This window comes from Canis lupus, chromosome 35, assembly GCF_048164855.1.
Source record: "Canis lupus baileyi chromosome 35, mCanLup2.hap1, whole genome shotgun sequence".
Lineage (NCBI taxonomy): Eukaryota > Metazoa > Chordata > Mammalia > Carnivora > Canidae > Canis > Canis lupus.
The window spans coordinates 27,547,529-27,574,800 of NC_132872.1; the positions used below are offsets into that span (position 1 = coordinate 27,547,529).

At 38.6% G+C, this 27,272-nt stretch overlaps 1 protein-coding gene across 20 annotated transcripts in view; it reads right to left on the minus strand.

The window, feature by feature from the left end:
- Positions 1-24,514, minus strand: part of EPHA6 (EPH receptor A6) — an 872,277-nt gene extending 847,763 nt beyond the window's left edge. For 17 of the 20 annotated variants that reach the window (XR_012024450.1, XR_012024449.1, XR_012024448.1 and 14 more), the window contains exon 1: positions 24,295-24,514. Coding sequence is in view for 17 of the 20 variants with exons in the window: in XM_072812315.1 (XP_072668416.1) it covers positions 24,295-24,397 (103 nt within the window). In the remaining 3 variants the exon portion in view is untranslated. The remainder of the gene's footprint in view (positions 1-24,294) is intronic. The other 3 variants (XM_072812327.1, XM_072812311.1, XM_072812316.1) reach the window with 2 other exon arrangements.
- Positions 24,515-27,272: the final 2,758 nt, after the last annotated feature.

Genomic DNA, 27,272 nt, shown 5'->3' on the forward strand with positions numbered 1-27,272 from the left:
ATTTTGCTAATATTTTGTTAAGAATTTTTGCATCTGGGCAGCCTGGTGGCTCAGCAGTTTAGTGCCTGCCTTCAGCCCAGGGCTTGATCCTGGAGACCTGGATGGAGTCCCACATCGGGCTCCCTACATGGAGCCTGCTTCTCCCTCTGCCTGCGTCTCTGCCCCCACCCCCCTCTCTTTCTGTGTCTCTCACGAATAAATAAATGAAATCTTTTTTTTTTAAAGAATTTTTGCATCTATGTTCACCAGAAATATTGGCTTCTTTCCTTATAGTGTCCTTGTCTGGTTTTGGCATCAGGGTAGTACTGGCCTCATAAATTGAGTTTGGAAGTATTCCCTCCTATTTTTTTTCAGATGAGTTTGAGAAAGACTGTTATTCTTTAATAAATATTTGTAGAATTCACCAGTGAAGCCATTTGGTCCTGGACTTTTCTCTGTTGGGAGGTTTTTGATTACTGAATTCGGTTTCCTTGATAGCAACTGCTCTGTTCAGAATTTCTATTTCTTTATGATTCAGCATAGGTTTAGTGTGTTATTTATAGCATGTATTTTGAGATTTTCCAGGTATATTTCTGTTATCAATTTCTAGGTTGATACCATTGTCTAAACAGAAATTGTATGATTTCTATTCTTTTAAATTTTTCAAAGTATGTCATGGTCCAGAATTGGGTCTATCTTGCTGAATATCCCATGTGGGGCTGAAAATATATACTCTGCTGCTGTTGGATGAAGCACTCTACTGATGTCACATGTATCTAGTTGATTGATAGTTCTGTTGAGTTCAGCTACGTCCTTACTGACTTTCTGCCCACTGCACCTGTCCATTCCTGATAGAGGTATACCGAAGACTCCAGCTATGGTAGTACACTCACCTATTTCTCCCAGCAGTTGCATCAGTTTTTGCCTTACGAAGTTTGATGCTCTGTTGGTAGGCACGTACATGTTCAGGATTTCTTGGACAGAGTTTCTTGGAGAACTGATCCCCTTATCATAATGTAATGCTCTTCTTTATCCCTAACTTCCTTTTCTGTGAAGTCCGTTCTGTCAAGTTGGCATAGCTATTCATATTTTTTGTATTAATGTTAGAATGGTATCTTTTTCTCCATTCATTTACTTTTAGTCCATTGTTTTTTTTTATATTCAAAGTGGTTTTCTTGAAGAGGACATATGGTTGTTCTTGTTTTTTGATCCACTGCAGCAATCTCTTTTAGCTGCTCCATTTAGATGACTGATATTCAAGATGATCATTGATTTAGTCAGACTAATATCAAATGCTCATTACTGTCTTCTATTTGTTGCTCTGGCTCTTTGTTCCGATTTTTGTCTTTACTCTTTTTCTATCGTGATTTTTTATATATGTTTTTTTTTATTGGAGTTCGATTTGCCAACATATAGTATAACACCCAGTGCTTATCCCATCAAGTGCTCCCCTCAATGCCCATCACCCAGTTACCCCATGCCCCAGCCCACCCTCCTCTTCCACTACCTCTTATTCATTTCCCAGAGTTAAGATTTTCTCATGTTTTGTCACCCTCTCTGTTTTTTCCCCACTCATTTTCTACTGTAATTTTAATTAAGCTTGTTTTCATCATTCCATTTTCTCTCTTTTATTAGTTATCAGTTACTTTTCTTTTACTTTTCTTAGTGGTTGCCCTTGAGTTTGAAATATATATCCACAACTAATGCAAGTCCACTTTCAAATTAAACTGTATCTCTTTGTAGTAAAATACCCTATAATTTTAATAATTTTTAAGTTTTTATTTTACCTTCACTTATTCCTTCTTTGGTTCTTTACATTACTTTACGTAAATCCAAGTTTCTCATGTATAGTATTTTTCTTCTTTTTAAAGAACTTCTTTTAAAATTTCTTGCAAGGCAGGTTTACTGACAACAAATTCAATTTTTGTCTGAGAATGTCTTTTTCTTTCACCTTTAAAGAATAATTTAAAAAAGAAGAAAATTTCACAGGGTACAAAATTTTAAGTTGGTGGTGTTTTTCTTTTAACACTTTAAATATTTCATCCTGCTCTCATTTATTCTGAGAAAAAGACAGATATAACTCTTATCTTTGCTCCATTAGGGTGAGTTATTTTTTTGCCTCTGGATTCTTGCAGATTATTTCTTTCTCTTAGGTTTTCTATAGTTTGAAAGTAATAGGTCTCAGCACTGTTGTTGTTGTTTTGTTATTATTATTTTAGCATTTATCCTACATGGTATTCTTCAAGCTTCCTGGATCTACAGCTTGATATCTGACATTAATTTGGAGGAAATTCTTATACACTATTACTCCAGAAATTCCATCTGTTCCTTTCTCTCTTCTCTTTATGGCATTCTCATTATGGGTATGTCACACCTTTTGTAGTTGTTCCATGGTTCTTAGATATTTTTTTTTCAGGATTCTATTGATAGAGCCTCTAGTTCAGAGATGTCTTCTTCTGTGTCCAGTCTAATAACAAGCCCTTTAAAGGCATTCTTTATCTTGTTTTTGTTATTGTTTTTCTCTAGCATATCTTTTTTCTCATTCTTAGATTTTCCACCTCCCTGCTTATATTGCCTATTTATTCTTGAACAATATATAATTAATCCATTAGAAGCTCTAGCATATTGGGTGCCTGGGTGGCTCAGTGGTTGAGCATCTGCCTTTGGCTCAAGTCCTGGAATTGAGTCCCATATCGGGTTATCTTTGGGGAGCCTGCTTCTCCCTCTGCCTGTGTCTCTGCCTCTCTCTGTGTGTCTTTCGTGAATAAATAAATAAAATATTTTTAAAAACCCTTTAGTGGGCAGCCCGGGTAGCTCAGCAGTTTAGCGCCACCTTCAGCCCAGAGCCTGACCCTGGAGACCACCCGGGATTGAGTCCCACGTCGGGCTCCCTTCATGGAGCCTGCTTCTCCCTCTGCCTGTGTCTCTCATGAATAAATAAATAAAATCTTAAAAAAAAAAAAAAAAAAAAAACTTTAGTATAGGGAAGCCCAGGTGGCTCAGTGGTTTGAGTGCCGCCTTCGGCCCAGCGCCTGATGTGGAGGCCCCGGGATCAAGTCACACATTGGGCTCCCTGTATGAAGCCTGCTTCTCCCTCTGCCTGTGTCTCTGCCTCTCTCTCTCTCTCTCATGAACAAATAAAATCTTAAAAAAAACCCTTTAGGTATGTTAATCATAATTATTTTAAATTCTTGATTTGAATTTAAGAAACAAAACTGATGAACATAGAGAAGGAGAAAAAGAGAGGCAAACCATAAAATGTAGTTTTTAGAGAACAAATTGATGGTTGTTGGAGTGGGGGGATCAGTTACATGGGTGACGGGTATTGAGGAGGGCACTTGTGATAAACACTGCGTGTTGTATGTAAGTCATGAATCACTAAATTCTACTCCTGATACTAATATCACACTGTATGTTAACTGGAATTTAAGTAAAAACTTGAAAGAAAAAAATCTTGATTTAGTAATTCCAACCATATCTGCTTCTGATGTTTGCTATGTCTCTTCAAATTGTGTTTTTTGCCTTTTGGTATACCTCATAATTTTTTTTCTTGATAGCTAGACATGATGTACCTAGCACTGGTTCCCGTGGTTGTTTCTGTTTGTGATTCTCTGCTCTGAGGCTGCTCTGAGAAGCCTATTTCTCCTATCTTGGAGGCAGCAACTTGCTCTGTATCCATCCCCTCTCTTATAGATCCAAAAGGAGTTCATTTTTCAGTCTGTTTAGCTTTTTATATATTGTTAGGACTCAGTGACTTATTACAATCTCCTTAAATGTGAAACTGAATAGTTTTTCTTTTTATTCCTAATTTTTCAGTTTCATTTTTTTCTGATTGAAGCACTAATGACAAACTAAAGCTTCATGTAGCATTAATTTTAAAAAACCCCACCCATTCTATATTAGAATTTAAAATAGGGAAATAACTAGTTTGTCAGCTTTAAGATCATGGTAAAAAGCAGTCAGTGTGCCTTATATCATGCTAACATGGTATCAGTAGGGTAAGAATACATGAATGTGTTGCTCACAAAATAATGTAGCCTTTGGCTATTTATCAGTAAATCAATACATATATCAACATATAATGCTGACTGCTACTGGGCCATAATTAACTTAATATCTTCTTTTTTTATTCTTGAACATCCCTATAAAATATAACTTTTTAATAATGAAAAAATTTCTTTACATCACTCACTGAAATAACTAAAAATATTTCTGAAGTGGCTATAATAGCTAATAAAAGCTAACCGCTGATATCAAGCAGCCAATATTTATTAAGAGTCTACTACATGCTTAATGAGTCTTCACAAGAGCAGGAAGAAAGATGTTCAAAATTCGTTACATTTCAGATATTTTTCCAAAATCCCCCAACATGATTTTGATGTACAATCAGGCTTAAGAACCTCTAATAAAGTACAAACCACTCGGCACATCATTCAAGACTCTTCATGTCCAGACTCCTATTTTTCTCCCTTTGTCTCCTGCCTCATTCTTTTTCATAATATCTACCTATTCCTGTTTACTGGCCCCCCACAAAATACTATCATATGTATTCTCCATGCTCTTGTACTTGTTACTTACTCTCTGGAATGACTGAAGTCACTAATCACCTGATGAATAGCAACTAATATTTCAATACTCAGCTTGAGCTTCACTGCTCATATAAAGTTCTTCTTAATGCCTGAAAGTAGATGTGACTATCTCTTCCTTTGAAGCAACTGGTAACCTGCACATATTTCCATCACCAAATCCACAGCAAGTTGTCTCCACCTATTTGTCTCCTCCTATTAGTAAAATCACAAAGAACTAAATTTACTGATAGTAATCTTGATATAGGGGCACTAGTAATAACTTTGTGTGTGTTATTTCAAAGGTAATGATATAGATTTGATTACAAAATATCCAGATTATTAGCTTGTGACCTTGACCAAATTCCTCACTCAGTTTCTTCAGATGTTGAATGTGAATAAACAAAATGGCCTACTTCCTAATCCAGATGAGGGGATGGTATGAAATAATGCCCTCAAGTCCTTAAAACATGCTAATAACTTGATTTATATTAGCTATTATATATTTGTGATTGTGTAACCAGGGGCAACTATAAATTCTCAAAACTGATCAGGTGTTCTTTTTGCTATTTTATAAATGATTAAAGCAAGGCCAAATTATTAGGCCAGTTTCAAAGAAACTAATATTTTTAAAGGTTGTTGGGAAGAGGGGCAGAGGGAGAGATAGAGATTCTTAAACAGGCTCCATGCCCAATGTGGAGCCCAGTACAAGGCTCAATCTCATAACTCTGAGATCATGACCTGAGCAGTAATTACAAGTTGGATACTTAACTGACAGCCACTCGGGTGCCCCCCAACCCAAGAAACTAATTCTTAATAAAACATAGGACTGGGATTCGATCTCAGGCTTATTTGATTGTACAACTCTGAACAAAGTAAAAAATAAATATAAGGAGATACAAATCAAGCACCTCACTGACCAAATTTGAATAATAGGCTATCTCTGCTCTATACATTACCATTTCCTCTACTAAATACAAGCAAAAAACTCACCTTATCTCATCTTTAATCTCTCAAAATTGGAAGGCATAAAATATCAAGTTTTATAGACCTTTATCTTTCTATTCTTGGCAACTCATAGTATTTGGATATATTGAGCATTTCATTATTGCTTCTACGATTTCAGAGTTGAGGTATCAGTGCACCTTCTAAGTACTTCCTACTTCTTTCTCACTTTGCCTTTCATTGCATTTATTTCTGAACAGAAGAAACCTAGGTTATGCATGACTTTTCCTTTATTCCACAGCTGTCAGTTTTAATTAGAAAAAGTTATGGGCAGAAGGCCATGCATATTCTCCATTATGGTTTGTAGAATAAGAATCATATTTTTCTTCTACATTTTTTCCTGTTTAATTCACTAGTAATCATGCTGGGCTTATGCAAAAGTCATACTCCACGTGAGCTGAGATATATATAAACAATTATCAGCCAAACAGCAACAACCGAGATCTTCTTGAAGCTTTTCTCTCTCTCCCTAGGCATTTAGTAAGGGGGATATTTTTCTATGTATTTAAATAAGCTTAATTTATATAAATTTATAATTTATAATGAAATTCTCAAATCATGTTCTTTTCCAACCATATTTAGTCAGTTATTCTGTTTCTTTTTTGATATCAGTTTTAAAGGAAAATAGCACTTTAGTCAGTACTCGATAGTAGTCATCAAACATCCTTGCAAAGAGGCACATTAAGCTCCAAAAAAATACTACCAGTTCTTTTAGTCTAGCTTTCTTAGTCTCGATCTCTTTCACTTGCTAAGAGATGATATATTCAATTCTCTTAAGAAAATATAGTATGTTGATGAAGAATGCAAACTATGGAGCCATGGTGTCTAAACCCAAATCCTTTACTCTGTTAGTTTCCTGGGGCTACCAGAACAAAGTGTCACAAACTGGGTAGCTTAGAATTACAGAAACGTATTGTCTTAATTCTGGAAACTAGAATTCTGAAATGGAGAAGTCAGCAAGGTTGGTTCCTTGGGAGAGCTTCCAGAAAGCATCTGTTTCATGGTCCTTTCCCAGCTTCTAGTAATTTTCTGGTAACCTGTGGTGTCCCTTGACTTGTAGATGTGTAACTCCAATATCTGCCTTCATTTTTACATAGTCTCTCCCTGTGTACATGTCCATATCCAAATTTTCTCTTTTTTATTTAGACAAAAGTTACATTGGATTAGGGAGCCCACCCTACACCAGTGTGACCTCATTTTAACTGCTTATGTCTGCAAGAATCCTATTTCCAAAAGAAAGGTCATATTCTGAGGCTCTAGGGATTAAGACTTAAACATATGAATTTAGGGCGGGGAGGGGGACACATATGAACCATTAACACTCTGTAACTAACACCCATTAACACTTTGCTAAGTTACCTAACCTCTTCTTTGTCCTGATTTTCTTACCTGTAAAATGGGGATGTTAATGATAATGTCTACTTTATGGATTGTTGTAAGGATTACATAACTATGTTACTCAGTATGGTCCTAGCAAGGAGGGAGCACTCAAAAATTCAGTTTATACCACTGAGCAGCTATTTCTGAGAAAACGGTTTATAGAAAAGTAATTGTTTTAAAATCAAACACTGACAGTTTTAAAATCCAAGCTCAGGGCAGCCTGGGTGGCTCAGTGCTTTAGCTCTGCCTTTGGCCCAGGGCCTGATCCTAGAGACCCAGGATCGAGTCCCACGTCAGGCTCCCTGCATGGAGCCTTCTTCTCCTTCTGCCTGTGTCTCTGCCTCTCTCTCTCTCTCTCTCCCTCTGTGTCTCTCATGAATAAATAAATAAAATCCTTTAAAAAAATAAAATCCAAGCTCCTTAAATGTTATTTAAAAATACAAGGCTTAGAAACTGTTTTGTTCTACAGTTTAGAAATGAGCTTAAAGTACAACAGTTGAAAAAAAAAAAAAAAGTACAACAGTTGTATGTGGAAGTTGGATCAATATTTTGTATTATAAATTTTCTCATGTTAATTAGGCCAATGGTAATGACCAAAATATTGTACAATATTTTAATGCACTGAAAGTTTGGACATCGGCACCAAGCCATTGACTAAAAAATCAAATTTCTTGAAAAGCAAAGGTTGGTTCAGGTCACCTGTACATTTCTTGGTCTTCCATACTGCAGAATGAGAGTTTTCATAACAAGGGATGTTTTGAATTGTACTTAGGTAAAAGCAAATATATACTATCCTTTTGGGAGATTGGCTTCATGATTCTATTAAAATATTCCCCCTAAATTAGTAATATTCTATGGAGGGTAATAGCAAAAATGATGCCTAATTTCCTTGGTCTGAACCTGGAAACTCTATATAGACTCTAATTATACAAACTTGTATTTTTACTCCATATTTGAGTTTTTAGCATAAGGGCTAAAATTCTTTTAAAAAGTTACTTGGATAATTACATTACATGATCAATGATCAGACATATACTGCATGTCTGACTGGATACTATGTGGGAAAGTAATTTCTTAAAAATGCTGTCCCTAAAAGAAGTGGAACGGATAATGGATAGTGTCCAGTCATGTTAAGGTTGTCAATCAAGGGGTTCTATTCTTACAATGATGCTGGTTCATGACATTATCTATGCCAATCAGACTCACTCTTGCAGAGATAAGTTTTTAGTTGAGTAATAAAATTATAGGAGGAAAAGGGCTGAAATCAATTCAGCCCAAGGAGGCTAATAATTCCTGACGCCTAGATTCCAGGTGCTACCTTGGTTCCCAACTTCTTCTAAAGTCTGTTCTCCAGGATTCTCTGATTCTGTGGATTATACAATATCTTTACCCCTTTTCTGTTTATTTTAGCTAGCTTTAATTCTTACTGCTTGCAAACAATGAACTAGAACCGATACAAATGGGAATCTCTAAGTTGGGGTTTCTCAAACCCTTTCCATCTGAATTTTGTAGAGTGCTTCTTAAAAATGAATTCAAACACTAAATCCAATTCTTTGGTAGTGGGCTCAGCAATCTGTCACTTAACAAGTTCTGCAGCAACTCTTACAGATCCTATGACTCAATAGCTGCTATGCTAGATCTGATTTGACATAAAATCAAAAGTAACCTATGTGGAGGAGCATGAGGAACTGAAGACTTAAACTATACAGCTTCTCATTTGGTACTTGAGCTGTCATCATTGCTCATTAATCAAGACTGCTTATACAGACAGCCTACACATATCAAGACAAATTAGTAAGCAAACAGGTGAGAAGTAAATATAAATAATAAACAAAAAGCAATAAAAATATATAAAGAAAATGAGAGCAAAAATAACATCACTTAGTCATACTATTAACATATATATATATATATATATATATATATATATATATATATATATATATATAAAGTTCTATAATCCAAGGACTTTTTTTTTAAGTAGGCTCCATGTCTAATGTGGGGCTTGAATTCAGGACCCTGAGATTAAGAGTCACATGCTATATTGAATCAGCCAGGCCCCCATAAAGACTTTTTTTCCAAATAATTCTTCTATTCTTTTAAAACAGATTATCATTATTTCATAAGATATATAGGTTCAGTGATTTTAAACACTTTCAAGACATTAATATTAAGAAACATTATTTAAATTTAGTATCTTTGAATTTTTAATTTTTTCCCATTTAGAAAGTACACTGATCTAACAGGCTTAAGATCTGCTTTCTTTTTCCTTTGTGGTTACTAATTTGGTCTATCAGCTTTGCTAAGTAATTTAACGTCCATATAAATTCCATTAGTAAAATAAGTGCAGTAATTTATGCTGCTTACTCACCTTAGAGAGGTGGAATAAAAAAGATAAAGCAGTAGAATTAAATTAATATACATAGTTGAAAAGCATTTGGTCTTTTTCTTTATTTTTCCTAGTATGTGAAATCCTCCATCAACTGGAGATACATTTTTATATGTGCATTAGTGGGAGAGACTGCTGAGTGTAAAACATGTTGGAGTTTTTTTTCAGAGAAATATCCTCTTTAAGCACAAAGATGCTATCCATTTATTCTGGACTTAAATTAGAACTGATTTTCCTAATAACTACAGGCTCAAGCAGGTTATATTTGGAGTACTTAATGTAATATGACCTGAAATACAGTCAAAAAGATAAAAATGTACACGCATTTTAAATTTATAGTTCTTTTCATTATAGCACTAAAATGAGATACTTGGAGTTATGTGAACCATTGCACGCTAAGTGGAAAAAAAGTTGATAGAGCAAATAGCATAGTGTTTCAGACTGTGTGTGTATGTAGACAGAGTGGAAATAACTGCTAACAGGTTATAAGAGCTACAGTAATAGCTAAGTAAGCTATTTTTGAGCTTTTACACAAAATATAGTAACTCAAGCTTAACGTGTATTTATTTCAAATATACTCCATTTCCTATATATGATAGTCATAAGCATTTAATATAAGATTTCTTTTTTTTTTAAGATTTATTTATTTTAGAGAGAGCATGTAGGGGGAGGGGCAGAGGAAGAAAATCTTCAAGCGGACTCCCCACTGAGCATGGAGCCCCAGGCAGAGCCTAATCTCATGACCCTGAGATCAGGACCTGAGCCAAACCAAGAGTCAGATGCTCAACCATCTCAGCCACCCAGGTGCCCATCAATACAGGATTTCAATCATCAAATCAGCATGTTGAAAAGAATAAGGGGACAGGAAACAGACACTATTTCTATTTCCCCATGAAATTAGAAGGTAGCTCCCACACTGCTATGGATTGCCATATACTTAGTTTTAAGAAGAAATTCACATTAATTGCCAACATGCTCAAAAATTATCAACAGTTTCCAAGAACAAGAGAGCAAGTAAATGACCACAATCTCTTTGAGTACATCTGAACAACACATACTCCTTCTAATCCAGCTATTTCTATCAGGGCTTTATTGGAAAGGGAGCATCACACAGTTCGTGAGAGCACAGATTATTGACAGGAATCAAACTTCCTGGAGTAAAAGGAAGTAACTGTATTTAACTGTATTCCTTTCTTTTTGCACTGTGTGGGCTCCTTTTTCCCTTCATAATTTATTCTGCCCAAAGTGAAAGCAATGATTCCACCCCTCCATCAAATGTTTTAAAAAAGGAACATGTAAAACTTTTAAGCAACAGTATTCTTGATAAACAAATGACACTTATTAGCCTAAGAGAAAGTGGTCTGCATGCCACAGGGTGCCCTCTTTTACAACCATTATAAAGTTGGGCTGTTTGTAATAACTTGCAACCTCCAAAACACAGCCAAAAATATAATCTGAATCTGAATCTTTGCTTGAGATCTTGCAGGGATATATCTCCTGACCCTGGTCATCCCAGTTTGTATGAATAACTTTTTTTTTTTTTTACAAGTTCTCCAAATCTAGAGATGGTGTAATTCAAAATATACCCTTGCTAGAGAGCCATTTGTCAGTGATAGCATGTGATCCAATTAATCCTCTGGTCGCTAAAAATCAGAAGGATGTAAAGTCAGCTCTTGGTCGGGTATCAGGCAGCAAGGAGAGAAGAGGATTGGTGGCTGTCACTGCGAAATTTGTTTGAAAGCTCAGCATGATGGAGCTAGAGGAGCATTAGGAAATGATACACGGCTTATCATCCAGGAAAGGAGGGGATGGAGGCATAGAGAGCTCTGTCCCTTCAGCTTTGCTAAGACAGTCCCCCCATTTTCACTTGGCTAGAAGCCACAACCAAACCCCTGACTTCCCGGCCCATTCCCACGAGCAGAGAACAGGCAGCCAATCTACTGTGTGCATTCACAAAAGGGGTCGAAAGCCTGTAAAACAAGATTCCCTACTGTTAAAGTTACCGCCTTCCCTTTCACTTCCCTAAAATCCATTTCTTATACATTTGTGTATTTCCTGATAAGGGAAACCGCACACATAGTGAACGCACAGGAAGTGTTGTTTCTTTTCTTTCTTAAATTCTTTGCCCTCCATAAATTGTCTGTGGGGATGCTGTCTGTTAGATGGATCCGTGCTGCCTCCTCTGAAGGGATTAGAGACTCCTTTTAGGGCTAAATGAGAAGAAAATACCTGACCCGGCTGCTGTTCTTAACCACCGACAGGGACAGGGCCAAGTCCCCAGGGAACCCCATTCAGCCCAATAGCTAAACCTTCTATCTTCCGGAATTTATTTTTGGGGGTAGGGTGGTAACCCACCTGTCCTGCTCTCTTCAGAGAATTTTTACTTATAGTTTCTATTCTCTCTTTTCTGGAGTATAACAGATCGTGATAAAACTGGACAGTTGAAGGCGGGGGAGGGGGAATCCGTTCACATCTCAGTCATGCAAACTTCAGATTGAGGGCCATCACCATCATTTTTTTTCACCATCATTTTTAAACTGTCCTCCTGGCTACTCTAAACGGACCCCAGAATCTCCATCAGACTGTTTCTCTTGCAAGTCTTCTCTGGTTCTCCTACCACCTTTCCCATGTCCCTCAGTAGTGTCCCACGCAGAGGAATTTGGGACACCTGTTGATTCTCAGGCCCTCGTTCAAGAAGTTTTTCCAGATAACGGAAGTTATGCCTCCATAAAAATTCTTCTATTTGGGGGCATTTACTCTGATTCCAATTTTTCAGTTCTATAAATAAGACTGAGACAAAAACCCTTGTAGAAAACTGTTAGCCTCTTTATGCTTTTCCCTAGAACTTAAATTCATGAAAGTAGAATTAATGGATCCAAGTGTACGAATATGTTTCAATAGTCTGCTTAATTGCTTTCTAGAACATTTCATATCTTCAAAAGAAATGTTTGTTGTCATAGCATCCTTGGAGGCAAGATATACTAACCTGAGGCCATAACATATCTAAAAAAATTAGCTAAATAGGATGTGCAAAGATTCTCCACACGCGAAAACTCAGAAAATTAACTGAAAAAAAGATCAATAGACATAATTCCATAAAACTGTAAACACCTTCAAAAATATTAAGCACTGAGAAATGAGAGCTGGGGAAGGAAATTTCCTTGCTTTTAGCTGAAGATTTAGCCTTAGCTCTTGCTCAAATTTCCAGCCCCCTTTCACTGTTTTCCAGCCTTTTCCACCCAAGGAAATTTTTTCAGAGTTAGACAATGTTAGGGGACGGTATATGCACGTGTGGATTCCAGCTAAAGTCACACTTGCAGTAAAGCCACACGAACCTGCTTTTGTGTCAACCTCACCCCATGCAACAAACAGTCCTCCACTTCAGCCTCTTACCCTCTTTTCCAGCTACAGCTAGGTAACTACCAGCCATTCTTGCACGTGCATGTAAGACTGCTCAATGTGTGCATGACTCCTCAGAAGCAAATCTTAGAGGGAAAGGAATGGTGAGGGGGGAAGTTTGGTTGCTCGAAGCCAATCTTGATATCCAAACAGGAAGAAACTTATTTAAAGACGACTTATGGGAAATACTTGGGAGTCAACATCACACATGTAAACAGTTACGTAAAGAACTTAGACACAACAAAAGCAAAAATCATAATCATTCCAGTTTAAGAGCTGAAAGAGATAAATTAAAAATAGCCAGTTCGCATGGAATACTCTCTATTTTTACATTGAAATAGAATCAAGTAAAATGTTTGAATTGGAAGTTGAGAGCAATCCTGGACTTGGGGAATTAATATATATTAGTGACACATTATATGTTAATGGAGAAATTTGTGGGGTTTTTTCCTTAGTTTTATAGGTATCATAAAACCTTTGTAAATTCTGGCACCATCTCAGGAATAGAACTTTCCACCAAGCTAGTGGTGCATTTTGAGAATAGGATTCCATGTTATAAGCATTATGTGTGTGTGGCATGGTGTATATAGAGTCGTAATCTTTTACAATTAAGATATTAAGCCTTGATAAATATCATCAATCTAGTAGAGTCTGGCAGCAAGTCAGATTCTAACAGTCTAGGTTAGTCATGTCTTCTGGGAGAAAATACTTTAAAGATTTAATGATATATACCCTGATACAGAATTAAAATAATTTTTCTGACATAGCAGCAACCATATTCCAGTTATCATATGATTAAAGAAGAAATATATTAAACAAACTATAATATGCCTTATAAAGATATTTATTTTCGTAAGATAGAAATAATGCCTGTACCAGCATTTTGTAATAACAACAACAAACCAGATACATGCAAAGGTATAAGTAATCCATTAGGTTTATGGGCAGATAACTAATTTTTTTCAGTGAATCAATTAAAATCTAGTTTGAAAAGAGATCTGTAATTATTTCAATTAATTGTTTTTCTTAAAGTACATCTTTACACTGGAAGGAGGATGAGAACCATAAAATGTTAGATTTGAAAATAAGAATATTATTGTAATTTAGGAACTAAATTGATAGTTTTCAGAGCTTTTGACATTCTAAATGTGCAAATCTAAATGTCAACAGCTAATCACGGATAATCTGCCATTGATTTCTCTCTGTTTAAAAATACCAAGTTCCAGCAGCAATTTCTATCTCTGCGTGTTTCTACAGACACATTTTTCAAATATAAAATACAGGGTCGATCAAACAGCAATTTACCTAATTTCTCAAGATAGATATTAAGGAATACCAGCAAGTTCAAAGTTATGAAACACTGCTAAAAAACATTTAAAACAGACAGGAAAGAGAATTATAATAAAACAAGACATTAACATGGTAGGAGACGGCAAGAAGCTACAGATTTTAATCTTTAAATTAAATATAATGTAAACGGTATGGGTATTGCCAATTATACCTTCATCTAAAGGTAAAATATTGAGTAGACAAAATCACATACAATCTATTAAAATTTAGATTTTGTGTTTTTTTTTGTAAAGGCACCATCATTAAATATATTTCTTAAAGAACCTGATAAAACTTTTAATGAAAAAGCCAAGTTGTACCGCTTACTTGAAAGTTTGCTTACTTGAAAGTTCTATGTTCAATGTAAGACATTACTCACTTGAATATTTACTTTGCATTTATATGCAGAATAAATTTTAATCTTTAAGTGCAGAGTAACTATTCAAAGTAACTTAAAAATTGAGGTCTCTGAAGGAGCTATTCATTTTAATTCTCTTATTAGTTTCACATGTTCATGACAATGAATCCTGATAAATGTGAGGCTCATTTTCATTTCCCATGTGTAATTCAAGCTTATTTGTTTGTAAAATTTTATGTTCTTTCCCTTCATTTTATCTTTGGAATCATATATTGCTGGTGTTTAACTGTCAGGTATATCTCTTCCATTTCACAACACTGCCCTTTGGGTCGGGAGGCAGCTCTTTCTTATCTCACTTCTAGCAGTCACACAAAGTCATGGCCAATATATTGAATGAATATTTATTTTCAGTGTCTCCTTATATTATGGTCTCCATAGATCCTTAAGAACAGCACTTTTATCTTTTCATTTCTGTAAACAATTGTTCACAGATGTGAACTTATCTATGCAACAAGCAATCCATATTACTTTGACGTATAAATTAACATTTTAATTATTCACGGATGTATCAAGAGCCTAATTAGTTAAACCTTAGGCTCTTGGAGCTTCGGGCGGCAGCCTGCCTTTATGTTTCCTGGGCCAGCAGTGAAAAAAAACATTGTAGGTATCAATATATTTCATGTAAAAATTAGATGAATGTACACTTACTGTTGAACTAGTTTGAGAATTCTAGGAAAAATATATAAACACACCACATAGATTAAGAAATGAAGTGTTCATATCTAAGTAATAAAAATAAAAACAAACAAAAAACCCAAAGATAACTATGGCTATATTGCAATGAAAAAGTATTTGAGAACTGTATTATAGGAACAGACAAACAACTTTAACTGATTTAAGGCTTGGTTACATCTTTAAGAAAAAAAGAAACCACTTAGCTTCACAACCATATTGAAACTTTAGAATACTAACCTTCAAAATAAATTCTGAAAGTTTAATTCTAATTTACTAGGTATTAGGGCTCTTGAAAAAAACAAGGCATACATAGATTTCTGCTCATAAAACTAGTAAATATTAAAAAATTCTTACACATCTAATTTTTTTAAACAAAGAACCAAAGTGATATTTTTAATAACCTGAGTGGACTACAGTGTTTCTAACCTATAAAATGAAGTTATTATACTATAACAATGTAAGACAGTAAGCTATTGTACCTACTATAAGTGCCTTTTACTCTAATATAGTATCATAAATATAGCAATAAAATTGGAACATGTTAATTTTTACTTATTGTGAGCTATATTAAGCAATATATTATACCAACAATATATACTTCTGAAATTTTGGGTTTCTTTTCCAGATAAAAATTGAGATCTCTTTCTGACTGCTCTCTCCCTTAACAATACATATAAAACAGCCAAGGTAAGGGTGAATTTTCCTCACTAAATGTTCTAGTATCCTAAAATTGTCCTATTATATTCTCAGGGTTTTTTTTGTTGTTGAGATTTACTAATTGTTAATAAGTGGACCAATGTATAGATTTTATTTAATTTTGGAAACTGACAAAACTCCTATGATTTTGTAAAATGCTATCTACTACTTTGCTCAACTATTTCTTGTCACATTTAATGGCAACTACTAATTATTTTCACTTGCATTCACAAGATAAACATTATCTAAACATTATCTATTCTTTAAATCCAAAGGGAGTATGGAAAGAAGTTTCCTGTGTTGGGTTTAGGCTTTACCTAAGATTCTCATCACTGGACACTTCCAAACTTGCAGAGATTAAGGAATCTAAGAATTTTATGCAAGATACGTAATGAGAGACTCCTTTAGCAAACAGGTTCAATTTTTAAATAGTACCATAATTCAGCTCTCTCTTTGATCTCTATTTTTCTTTCATTTTGGTATCTGTATAGCTACTTTGCTACTGCATATTTAAAAGTAAATTTCAGTTGTGTAAACTGTCAATTTTTAGAATAACATATATTGGTCTCTGCACATTTTAATTCTCTATACATTTAATTTCTATTATCTTCAGCAACATTGAAGTATCATCTATCAGCAACATAAGGAACAAATTTCTGCCTTTTAAAGTAAATGTTAAGGTGATATTATGATATAACTCGAATTTAGGAGCAATCGTTTATTAGTTTTTGATAATTTTTATCTGGAGTACATAAATATAATGTCTTTTCATTTCTTAGTACACAAAATATTTACCTTTATTAACTTGCTTAAGATATACCTATTAATAATCATCATAGGTAGGTAAATTTTGATATGTTGATTTTTTTTAATCGGGGGCAAATGTTTTTCCTTACTCTAGATATTACACTTTATGTACTCTCCAAGAATGTGTTTCTCATTGCAATGCCCATGTACCACAAAATAGAAGCATCATAATACAGTACAGCCAACTTGAAAGAAAATATAATTATCCTATTGTTACTTGTAAATTAACACATGAATAAGTTATGTATTTACATGTTTGCTTACTTTCTATCAGCTCCAGATATCCACAAAGATATCTAACATTACGAGAGAAAAATAACATTAATTATTTCCACCTCCTGGACACCCAGTTTTTAAGGAGCTGTTATCTGCTATCTCCCATGATCAAAAAGTATGACTTTTACACTTGAAGTTATGAAATGAAATAGGAGGAAGAGCGGTGACTTCTCATTTATATTCAAGTACAGGTCATCAAACAGGCCAACAGCTGGAGGACTCAGCAATATCCTAAGAAAGTAGCTGAATGTATTTTTCTGGATGTGGACTGAAAATACACACTTTAACTTCAATTCTCACTACAAAGTTCAATTAAGGTAGGCTTGTTTCAAACTGGAAACTTGCATCTTCAACATAAATCATAGCTTTTTTTGTTTTGTTTTTAAATTATAGTTTTTGATCAATTCCCCTTACACACATCAAAATATGCTAGTCTAATATCCTTTGAACAAAAACTCACGCTACATGCCAGTCCATGGAAAGCCATTACATATGTGAAATATGTTTCTGTACCATGAAGATGCTTTTAAGATGCATATTTATGTTTCCTCTTCATATAATTAAATATATACCCATCATAAAGCCTTGGAAGATTCTTGTGTAACAATTTCACAAGTAAAATGCATAAAATGATTGGTAGTATTTCTTTACTCCTTTCCCTCTCTCCCTCATAATCTCATGTACTGCAAAATTCTTCAACCCATAAAAATCATCAAGTAATTAAAGATGATTCAAAGATATGCAACATCAACAGAGCAGACTGAGTTACTAAAGAAGAGAGGCTGTAGGATAATCACGGTTGTAGCCTCAGAACCTAATTCCTGAGATGCTTACTATGCGATTGTTGAGTGATTTAACTTTGAAATAAAATGTAATATTTGATACTACTTTGCTGGTACATAGATGTTCTATATTATGAGGGCTTATCACCAGTACTGCTATATATTATCACATAACAAATGTATTTTAAAGTTTTTCTAATTGATTTTGTATCTATTTTTAAGAAAACGGATTTTTCTTGCTAGATCTGGAAAGAGCCTGGAAACTATGATCATTGGATCATATCTTCTGGGAGAGAAACTTCTCCTTTACCCCTTATATATGGTAAGTGTACTACCTATCAAATAGTAGGCCTTCAATAAATATCTGTTTAAAGAGTGAATATTTCCGTGCAGTTTTAGAATATCTACCATTGAAAAGTGAAGTTGTATATTCCATAAGAAGTCAAAATGTTTATCAAATGGAAATAACTATAAAAATAGCATTTTCAGAACATTTCTCAGCACTAAATTAAAATGTAATTTTGAATGTATATTTAAGAATATTTGGAAATGTTTAAAGGAAGCCTCCCCCGAGTATGAATTTTCTAAATATACACTAAGTATATATGACTATTGAGTTAGGATTTTTTATGCTTCTATATATTTAATAATGGAACTCATATAACATTAAAAGACAAACTCAAAGTAATAGATAATTAACTACTCATGGAAATTTCTTAAACAACACACAATTTACTATTGTTTAGTGGAAAGCCTGTTTCTTCCCTCATCCCCGCCCCTAAGAATAATATATAACCTAAAATCTCATTTTCTGTGTTTCTTAGAAATTTTCTGAACATTGGTTTCATTTTACCAAATACAAAGAAAGAAAGACTAATGGAAAATATCTGAAAACATACCCATTTTATATCTAGTATCATTTAGATTTTTGTTTTCAGTAACAGTTATCTGATTATAACAGAGATGGAAAAAGACTGGCACATAAGCCAAACTTCTAAATATTGCACTTTTTAGCTAAAAACTAGATTCTGTTGGACTAGTATACTGCTTTGTGAAGATGTCCCCACTCACTTGCACCATTATCCCTTCTGGTGAAAAAAAAAAACTATATATGGAAAGTTATGTGAGAAATGCAATAACAAATGGCATTTGTTGAGCCAATACGTATGTATGACCACTTGAAATAGCAAGGCTGTGCTATTAAGTTTATATTTCAAATCACAATTTGAGCTGAATAAAGTAGAAAATGGGTATTTCACCCCATCCCTCATATCCCCTGTTAATTATCACTAATTTTATAGCAAAGTAATTTTGATGGAGAGTAATCAAAAATTTGTCTGGGACCCTTGGGGAAAAAGTGATATAAATGTTGAACATCTACATTTAGTTTTATGTAAAGATAAGATGGTCCCATAAATTCTACTTCCCAAATGTACCTCAAATCCATCTTTCCTTCTCCATCTCTGCCACCACCACTCTAGGCCAGGCTACCATATAACCCCTCTCCTGAACAACTACAACAGACTCCTAACTCTACTCTTACCATCTTCCAACCATCTCTTTACTCACTAACCTTAATGCTCTTTAAATGAAAATGGTTAAAATCTCTCAATAGCTTCCCATTTTACCTAGAATAATTCTAAAACACAATCCTTACTATGACTTCTTTTCTTCTCTGTGGGATGTGGTCCCTAATCATCTTTCAAACCTTACATTGTGTAACTCTCTTCTGTATTCAGTAAGCTCCAGTCACACTGAACACACAGTTCTCCAAATGTGTCAAGCCCATTTCCTTTCAAGATCACTGCCTAGGCAGTTCCCTGTACCCAGAATGCAATTCTTCTGACTCTAAGGATTAGCTTTCTCCTCCCTAGAATGTGGTTCAAATGCCACCTCCCACTCTAATGAAATCACAAATTGATCAAAACGCTATAGACACAGTATGTCAAAGTATGTTGCACACTTCAAATATGCATTATTTTTTATTTTAAAAAAGAAAGTGATATATGAATAAACAATTTAATTAAACTTAATGTATAAGTTTAGTTTCATTATAATTGCACTTTGGGCAAAGTCATCTCATTTTGATTACTTAACTATATGTACTGATCTCCACCATATTTATACTTCCAAGAAAATGTGGAGTCAAAGAGAAGGAAGAAACTTCTAATTACTGCTGGGGTCTGGTTGATGTACCATGTACAATACAATCTATTCTTTCACCATTTGGGACAAGGGCAGTTTGCAGTGAGAAGTACTCAGGTATGTGTACCTGCGATGGGGAAAGGAGGTTGGGAGAAGGAAATACAAGAAACCTATAATGCTTTCTGTCCTAGTTTATACTGGCAACGATGAATAAAGAAACAGAAGTATTTCTACTCTAATTTTTTCTTAGTGTTTAATTTTGTAATAGAAAGGTAATGCAAAATCATACAGAAAAATTTGAAAAGATTAAAAATTAAAAGATGTAAATATTAATTTTGTCCTATACCTTAAATATATATTTTTCCTCTTAAGAAAGTCCAAATAAAGCCACTTTGTTCACATTACTTTTGCTTAGAAGAGGTCCTTAGGGAACAAGGACCCTTGCAGATTTTTGCAGATTAAAATTTTGCAGATTAATTTTTGCAGATTAAAAAGTTTTTAGATAATAGTTTTAAACCCAGAGCAAACACTACTTACATGATCGGTGCATATCAATGACATTTTATCTTTCTACTTTGAGTACTAATCATAATGACTAGTTACACAATGACTTACTCTAATTTGTAATTTTATGATAAAATTATATTGTTGGTTGTTTTTACACTGACACTTAATGAGAAGGCATGTGATTATAATATCTTTTACCTTTACAACTATGAATAGTTTATCCCTAAAATGTTATCTAGGTGAAAGGTCTTTTAGAAATACACCACTTTGCAAATCATCCAGTTTCTCTCATTTAACAAAGTTTTTAATATTTCCAGTAAAGTTCACTCGAACTTTGTGAAATTATTTCAACTCATCCATTTCTATGAGAACTATACTTAGTTCGTGAATAATACTTATGGAAGTACAATTAGTTTTAGTCTATGAACTTTATTAGGCAGATATTTTTTCTGCTCAGGTATACTCACCTGTATTCACATACAACTCAGTGGATTTTACATTCAATTCATTCAAATTAATAAATTCAATGAGAGTAACAATTCAGACTACTGTTTTGCTTGTTTACTTAATTTGTCCTGAGTTCCCTGGAAAAATATAGAAGATCAATTCACACAATCTTAGTAGTAAAATGAGTTCACTAGACTCTTGAATGCAAACCATATTTGGCTTGAATGAATTATTTTAGTTTCTGATTATTTTTGGAAACATGACCTGAGAAATAAATTAATTCTTTTAGGCTATACAGTACTATTTGCTAAAGCAGAGTAATCTTTGAATAAATGGACCCCTGGTGGCTACTAACCACTGTAATTGATATACATGGTTACTTACATATGAAACAAGATTATGCTTTATATTCACCTAAATGTCCAGTACAGAAATAAAAGCTCATACAGAGAGAAGGTAAAATCTGTAATTTTTTAATAAAAATTGACAACGCCTCATAAATATTGTGGTTTTAAACAGGGAAAATTAATGGAATAAGAGAAATTTGAACACAAATCATGTTTTCACTTACTTAATCAGATGAAGTGATCTAGGAAGCAACTCTACTTTCTGATCGATTCAAGGAGGTTTAGGTAATAGGAAGAGAGAGTCAAATTGATTTATTTTGTCTTTATAGTGCAGAGCTTCAGAGCCAGTTAAAGGACAAGAGATGCTTCCTACAGTCAACTTATCTCAGTACCTTATTAAGCACCATGTTAAAAATGAGGTAGTTCATTTTTTTTGTCATTATCATCATTTCACCCTAAGTATGGGAAAATAAGAAAGGAGAAGAAAGTGAATCTACTCATTTTAACTATGAAGGATTTTATATAATTTTGTAAAAATAAATGGGCAACATTTAAAATTTTACTTTGTGAATACTCTTCATCAGAAAAGAAGTCACATAAAAATAAAATTTTACCTTCTATAACACCTTTAAAATATAAAATATAAACCCCATTACCTCTTAAGACAAGTTATGAGGAAGATAAATGTTATCTCCTTAAATAGGAATCTTATTACTAATATTTACTATCATGTGTATGCCAAATCTAATTTATATTTTATTTTTATATTGTATACACACTGTAATACCCTATCAAGTCATTTATGAAACTACAAATTAAGAAATTATCTCCAAAATGTTAGTCAGGATAACGTTCTGAAGTTTGACACTTTGTTAACCATTAGTGTGATGATTTCAGTAGTCAAAAGTTATCCCAAAGTAACATAAGGTATAATTTCTAATCACTATGAGTTTAGGCTGTATAAAGCATTTTATAAGCAATCATTTGTGTCTGATAAAAACATCTGAGCACATTTTCTCTATAATCTTACGTTGAAGAACTCTAAATTTTACCCAACTTAGCCTTTAGGTACTATATTATCCAAGCATAATCTTATGCATGGCCTGTGTATATATTATAATGATGAAAATTCAAATTAAGAGTTTTAGTAGTCTATCTTTAATGATCCTACTTAACAGATGGGAAAACTGAGTAATATTCATTCATAAACATTAAGATAAGCTAACTGATGAAAACAAATATATATTACATTTATTTGGTAGATATTTTAGGTAAGATGTCTTTTTAAAGTATAGGAAAGTCATTACAATAAACAAAAATTATTGCAAGAGGTTAACAAATAACTCCTCTACACCCTTAAATTCGATATGACTGTGTGAAAGGTCATATTTTAACATATGACACATTTTGGTAGAATGGCTCTTTAGTCTTTTGGAGATTCTGATATGTGTTTTATTTATGTTAATTTCCTCAGGGTCTTGGATGGTAACTGGTGTATCATAGATACTTAATGAAAAACTAAATTGTTGATTTAGGGAAATTGTTGCATGGCGATTACTGTCTGTTAAAGGTTTCTAGTAAATGACTCTCTTTTGAATGTGGCCACTAAAGAGATGTATATTAACATACTAAATACTAGATATAGTAGAACATAAATGTCTGACTTTCTGGTCATTAAAAATTGTTTTTCTCAAAAAAAATTGTTTTTCTCTCCCTGCAAACAAAGGTCCAAGTAAGTAATTTTACGTTTTTTACAATCTTTTATTTTCACAGAGGTATATTAAGTAACTACCCCTTCAATATGTAATGCCAATAGCCTTTGAAAACAAATGAGAATCATGTGTGAAGGTAAACACCTCCATAAGCAAGTATGGCACTGTAGGTGGCACTTATGTGATATATCTTCAAAGGCATGACAGTTATGTATGATTTCCAAATTTACATATGCACTTGCAATCTGGCAGGTAAAAAAAGAAAAAGAACAAAACAAAACAGAAATAATTAGGAAAACATGTCAAAAGTACCAGCTGTATAAAACGAACTAGGTATCGCTTCTGAATAATGTTTCCAAGTAAAATAAAATGGTCATACGTCTGTGACAAAAAAGAAGGCTGTGTTGTTTTACCTGCCTTCTCCTTTAACCTTCTCATCCTCACAAGGCAAATGCACACTTTCATGTCATCTAACCTCCATTTTTACATTTGCAAATTATTTCGAGGCCTTATATAGAGTTAAATGGTAACTCTAACCGAAGTTTTACATTTGAGGTCTTTAGAAAAGTGTGACATAACAGGTGACATATTGATGGTCATCACAGCACCAATGAGAGCATCCGGCCAGGTACATGCTGCAAAACTTTTACGATTGTTCGCCTCTTAGTTCAAGGCATTTGGACTAAGGAGGTGATGTTCTTACAGATCCTTAAGCATTTCCCAGCAGAAATCCAACGAGATGGGTCTTACAGAGATTGTTGAATACAAGGACAGGAAGTGTTCAAGAATTCCCTGCGCTTTCCATTTGGTAAGCCTGACTTTCACTTTGCACACACTCTTCAGTTTCACTCTACCTACTGAAACAAAGTCTTTTTCCTAAAAAAAAACAATCTGTCAGTGCCTCGACTTTATGAATAGGATATCCCCCAACTTGGCGATGCACACCTGCTGTGGGCGCCCCCGCGCCCCACCCCCACCCCGCCGTCTCCAAAAGGGACCCCACGGAAGCCTGGGGACCTGGTCCAGGAACAATCGGGAACCGGCGGACGCTGGCCGCGGACGGGGCAGGGCGCGCGGCTGCGAGCGCGGCCAACCCCCGCCGCCCAGGGCTGCGGTCCGGTCCCCGCGGCGGGCGCGGCGCGCTGCCCCGAAGCCCGGTGAGGACCGGCCCGCCGCCCGGGGGCCCGGGGAGCCCAGAGCCCGGGGGGCCCGGGGGGCCCGGGGGGCCCGGGGCCGCGCCGCGACAGCCGCCGGGAGCCGAAGGGGCCGCACCGCGGGAGGTCGCCGCTGCCGGCGCCCGAGACGGGACCCCCGACCTCCCGGCGCCCGGCCGGCGTTCCCCGCGGGAGGCGAGCAGCGCGCGGGCCCGAGCCCCCGCCGCCCCCGCCCCCGCCCCGGCCCCGGCCCCGACCCGCCGCCCCCGGCCCGACCCCTACCTTGGTTGCTGGAGACGTGGCCGCAGCCGCCCGGCCGAGCTGTCAGCAAAGGCAAGAAGAAGCCGAATTGCCAAAGAAATTCCCGGACTTCGCAGCCCCCCATGACTCTCCCGGCTCTCGGCTTCTCCCACTTGAAGGCAAGTGACAGCAGCGCGGCCAGGTGCCGAGCGCAGGGTGCGGGTCCCGCTCCTCGTCCGCCGCCGCCGCCCGGCCCGCGGGGGTGTCCCGGGGCGCCCCCCGCGCGAGGCCCCGGGGGCAGCGCGCGAGGGTCCAGGCCGCCCGGGAGCCGGCGCAGCGGTGCCGGGGGAGGACGCGGCCCGCGGCGCAGGGAGCTCCCGGCGGCTGCGAGCGGGCGGAATCGCATCCACCGCCGCGTCCCGCTCGCGCGAGGATATTCACTCGGGCCCGGGAGAGCGCGCGCGCAGGAGCGAGCCCGGGCTGCGCGGGGGAGGGGCGCGCGGGGGCGGGGAGGGGAGGGCGCGGGCGCGGGCGCGGGCGGGGGCGCGGCGCGGGGCGGGGCGGGCCGAGCAGGTGCGGCGGGTGCGGGCGCGCGAGCCGAGCCCCCGGGGAGGCGCTGCCCTGGCCGCCGGGGCCCGAGCCCGCGAGCGCGCCGAGCCAGCCCCCCACCGCGGCCCGGCCCCCGCCTAGGAGGCGACGGCGGCGGCTCGCGGCGCGGACTCCGCCACCTCCGCCGCTCGCGCGACGCGCCCCGGCCTGGGCGGCCGCTGTGCGGGCATCTCGGGCCGCACTCAGTGCCCCGAGCGCCCGGCTCCCCGCCCCCCGCCCCCGCTCCCCGCGGCGGCGCCCGGCGTGTCGGGCCGGTCGGGCTGCTCCGTGCGCCGGGGGCGCGAGCCTGGCGCGGCCGCCGACACCCCCCCCCGGCGCGGTCGCCCGAACTTGCCCACGAGGGCGAGCGCCTCAACTTTGTGCCGCCTCCGCTGCTCCGGGTCCCAGGACACCGAAAAGGGCGAGCGACACCCGCGAGGGTCCCAGCAGGCTGCAGAGGCGCGGGGCTGCCGGCGCGGGGCTGCCGAGGTCGGGGCGCGGCCGCGCGGCGCTGACTCGGCGGGGAGGGCGCGGGCCTTCGGGGTCCCCGCGAGCCCCCGCCAGCCCCGTCGGAGCGCGCCGCGAGCAGCGGGGGGAGCCCGAGGTCGGCGGCCAGCCGAGCGCTGCCCCCCGGGACGCCCCCGCCGCCCGCCTGGCTCCCGGCGGGTCGGGGTCCCCGGGGCTGCGGGCGCGCGTCCCGGGCGGCACGGGGGGCGCCCCGGCGGGCGAGGCGGCGCGGAGGCCCGGGGCCCGGAGCCCCGCGGAGCCCTGCGCTCGGGCCGCGGGCTCGGCGCTAGAGGGGGTTAGTGGACAACGGAGAGGCCTCCGCGGCCGGCAGGTGGAGACGGCTCCTCGGCTACGGGAGACAGGAAGGAGCGAGGCGCTCACGCGAAACTTAATGCGGGCTTTTCGGAATTTTTTTTGATATCTTGTATTTTTAGGGCGGCGCCGAAGCACACCTATCGCCAGTGTGCGGGTTCCTGACCGTTTATCAGCTGTCATTACCGTCAGCATCCTCAGGCTCTTTGTGCCGCCGTCGCGCGAGGTTGAAAAGCCCGCCCCAGCCCAGAATGTTTGGGAGGAGCGTGTGGCCGCGGAGAGGCTGGACGGGCGGCCGGGAGCGGCGTTGCACGGGGCGGGCGCGGGGCCCGGCGGGGCTCAGGGGGACTCAGCGGGGCTCAGGGGCGCGGGGCTCAGCGGGGCTCAGGGGCGCGGGGCTCAGCGGGGCTCAGGGGCGCGGAGCCCAGAGGGGCTCAGAGGGGCTCAGGGGCGCGGGGCTCAGAGGGGCTCAGAGGGGCGCGGGGCTCAGGGGGGCGGGGCCCAGAGGGGCTCAGAGGGGCTCAGGGGCGCGGGGCTCAGAGGGGCTCAGGGGCGCGGGGCTCAGAGGCTCAGCGGGGCTCAGCGGGGCTCGGCGGGGCTCGGCGGGGCTCGGCGGGGCTCAGCGGGGCGCGTACTAGGCCGCCCAGCCGGGCAGCGAGCATCCGAGCCTCCGCCGCCTGCAGGACCCTCCGTGCGCTGCCCGGCACGCTGCGGTGGCTGTGTGGTGGGCGCTAGTAGAAGTCCGATTGTTGGCCTAAAATCGTCTGGAGGCAGAGAGAGGAGGACAGCGAGAGGCCCCACGTCTGTCTAACGCAGCTGCGTGGAGAGAACCGTGACATGCAAGGGGTCCTGAGAACTAAGGGAGGTTTCCGATTGGTGACTGTACCCGGCCTCCTTACGGATCCGAGCACTGCCTCCCTTTAAAGGTGTCCACGCAATCTAAGTGCATGCAGATCACACTCCTGCGAAGATCACCGAGTGTGGAGTTTCTACGCTGGTACTCGGAGGAGCAAGATTTCATGTAGCTCCTGATTTTACCAGGCTCAGCTGGGGCTGAATGATCACGTGGGCATCGGCGGGCTCGGTGTATGATTTGCAAACTGTAAAATTAAAAAGGCTGCATTATAATATAAGTCGTTAGGGCTAAATGATCTTAGAAATGTTCAGGGTTCATTATACTGATGTTTTGTTCGAGCAATATTGTTTATCGTCAAAGAATAGATTTCTGTGAACTTTTTTAAAGTCAGATTTCAATTTTTAAATTGGATTTCAATCTTTACCCCTGCCCACAATTCATCGACAATTCACAATGTCTGTTTGTTTAAATAAGTCATAGTGAAGCATGACATAATCTGTTACTTACCTGGTCGGTCAGGTAATGGATAGTCCTATTCTGGGTTTGATTTTTAAGGAAAAAAAATTACAAGATTTTTATGAATATTAAAAGAAGATATGCTTTATGTATTTAGTTATTGTCAATTGCATGTCTAGAAGATAATGACCTCTTAGGGAAAAACTCATCTCAAAGAATATAAATGAAAATATAATTATCATCACCTTTGTAGTGATGATAATTTGTAGTGATTCCAAAGTGATTCCAAAAGAACTACCAT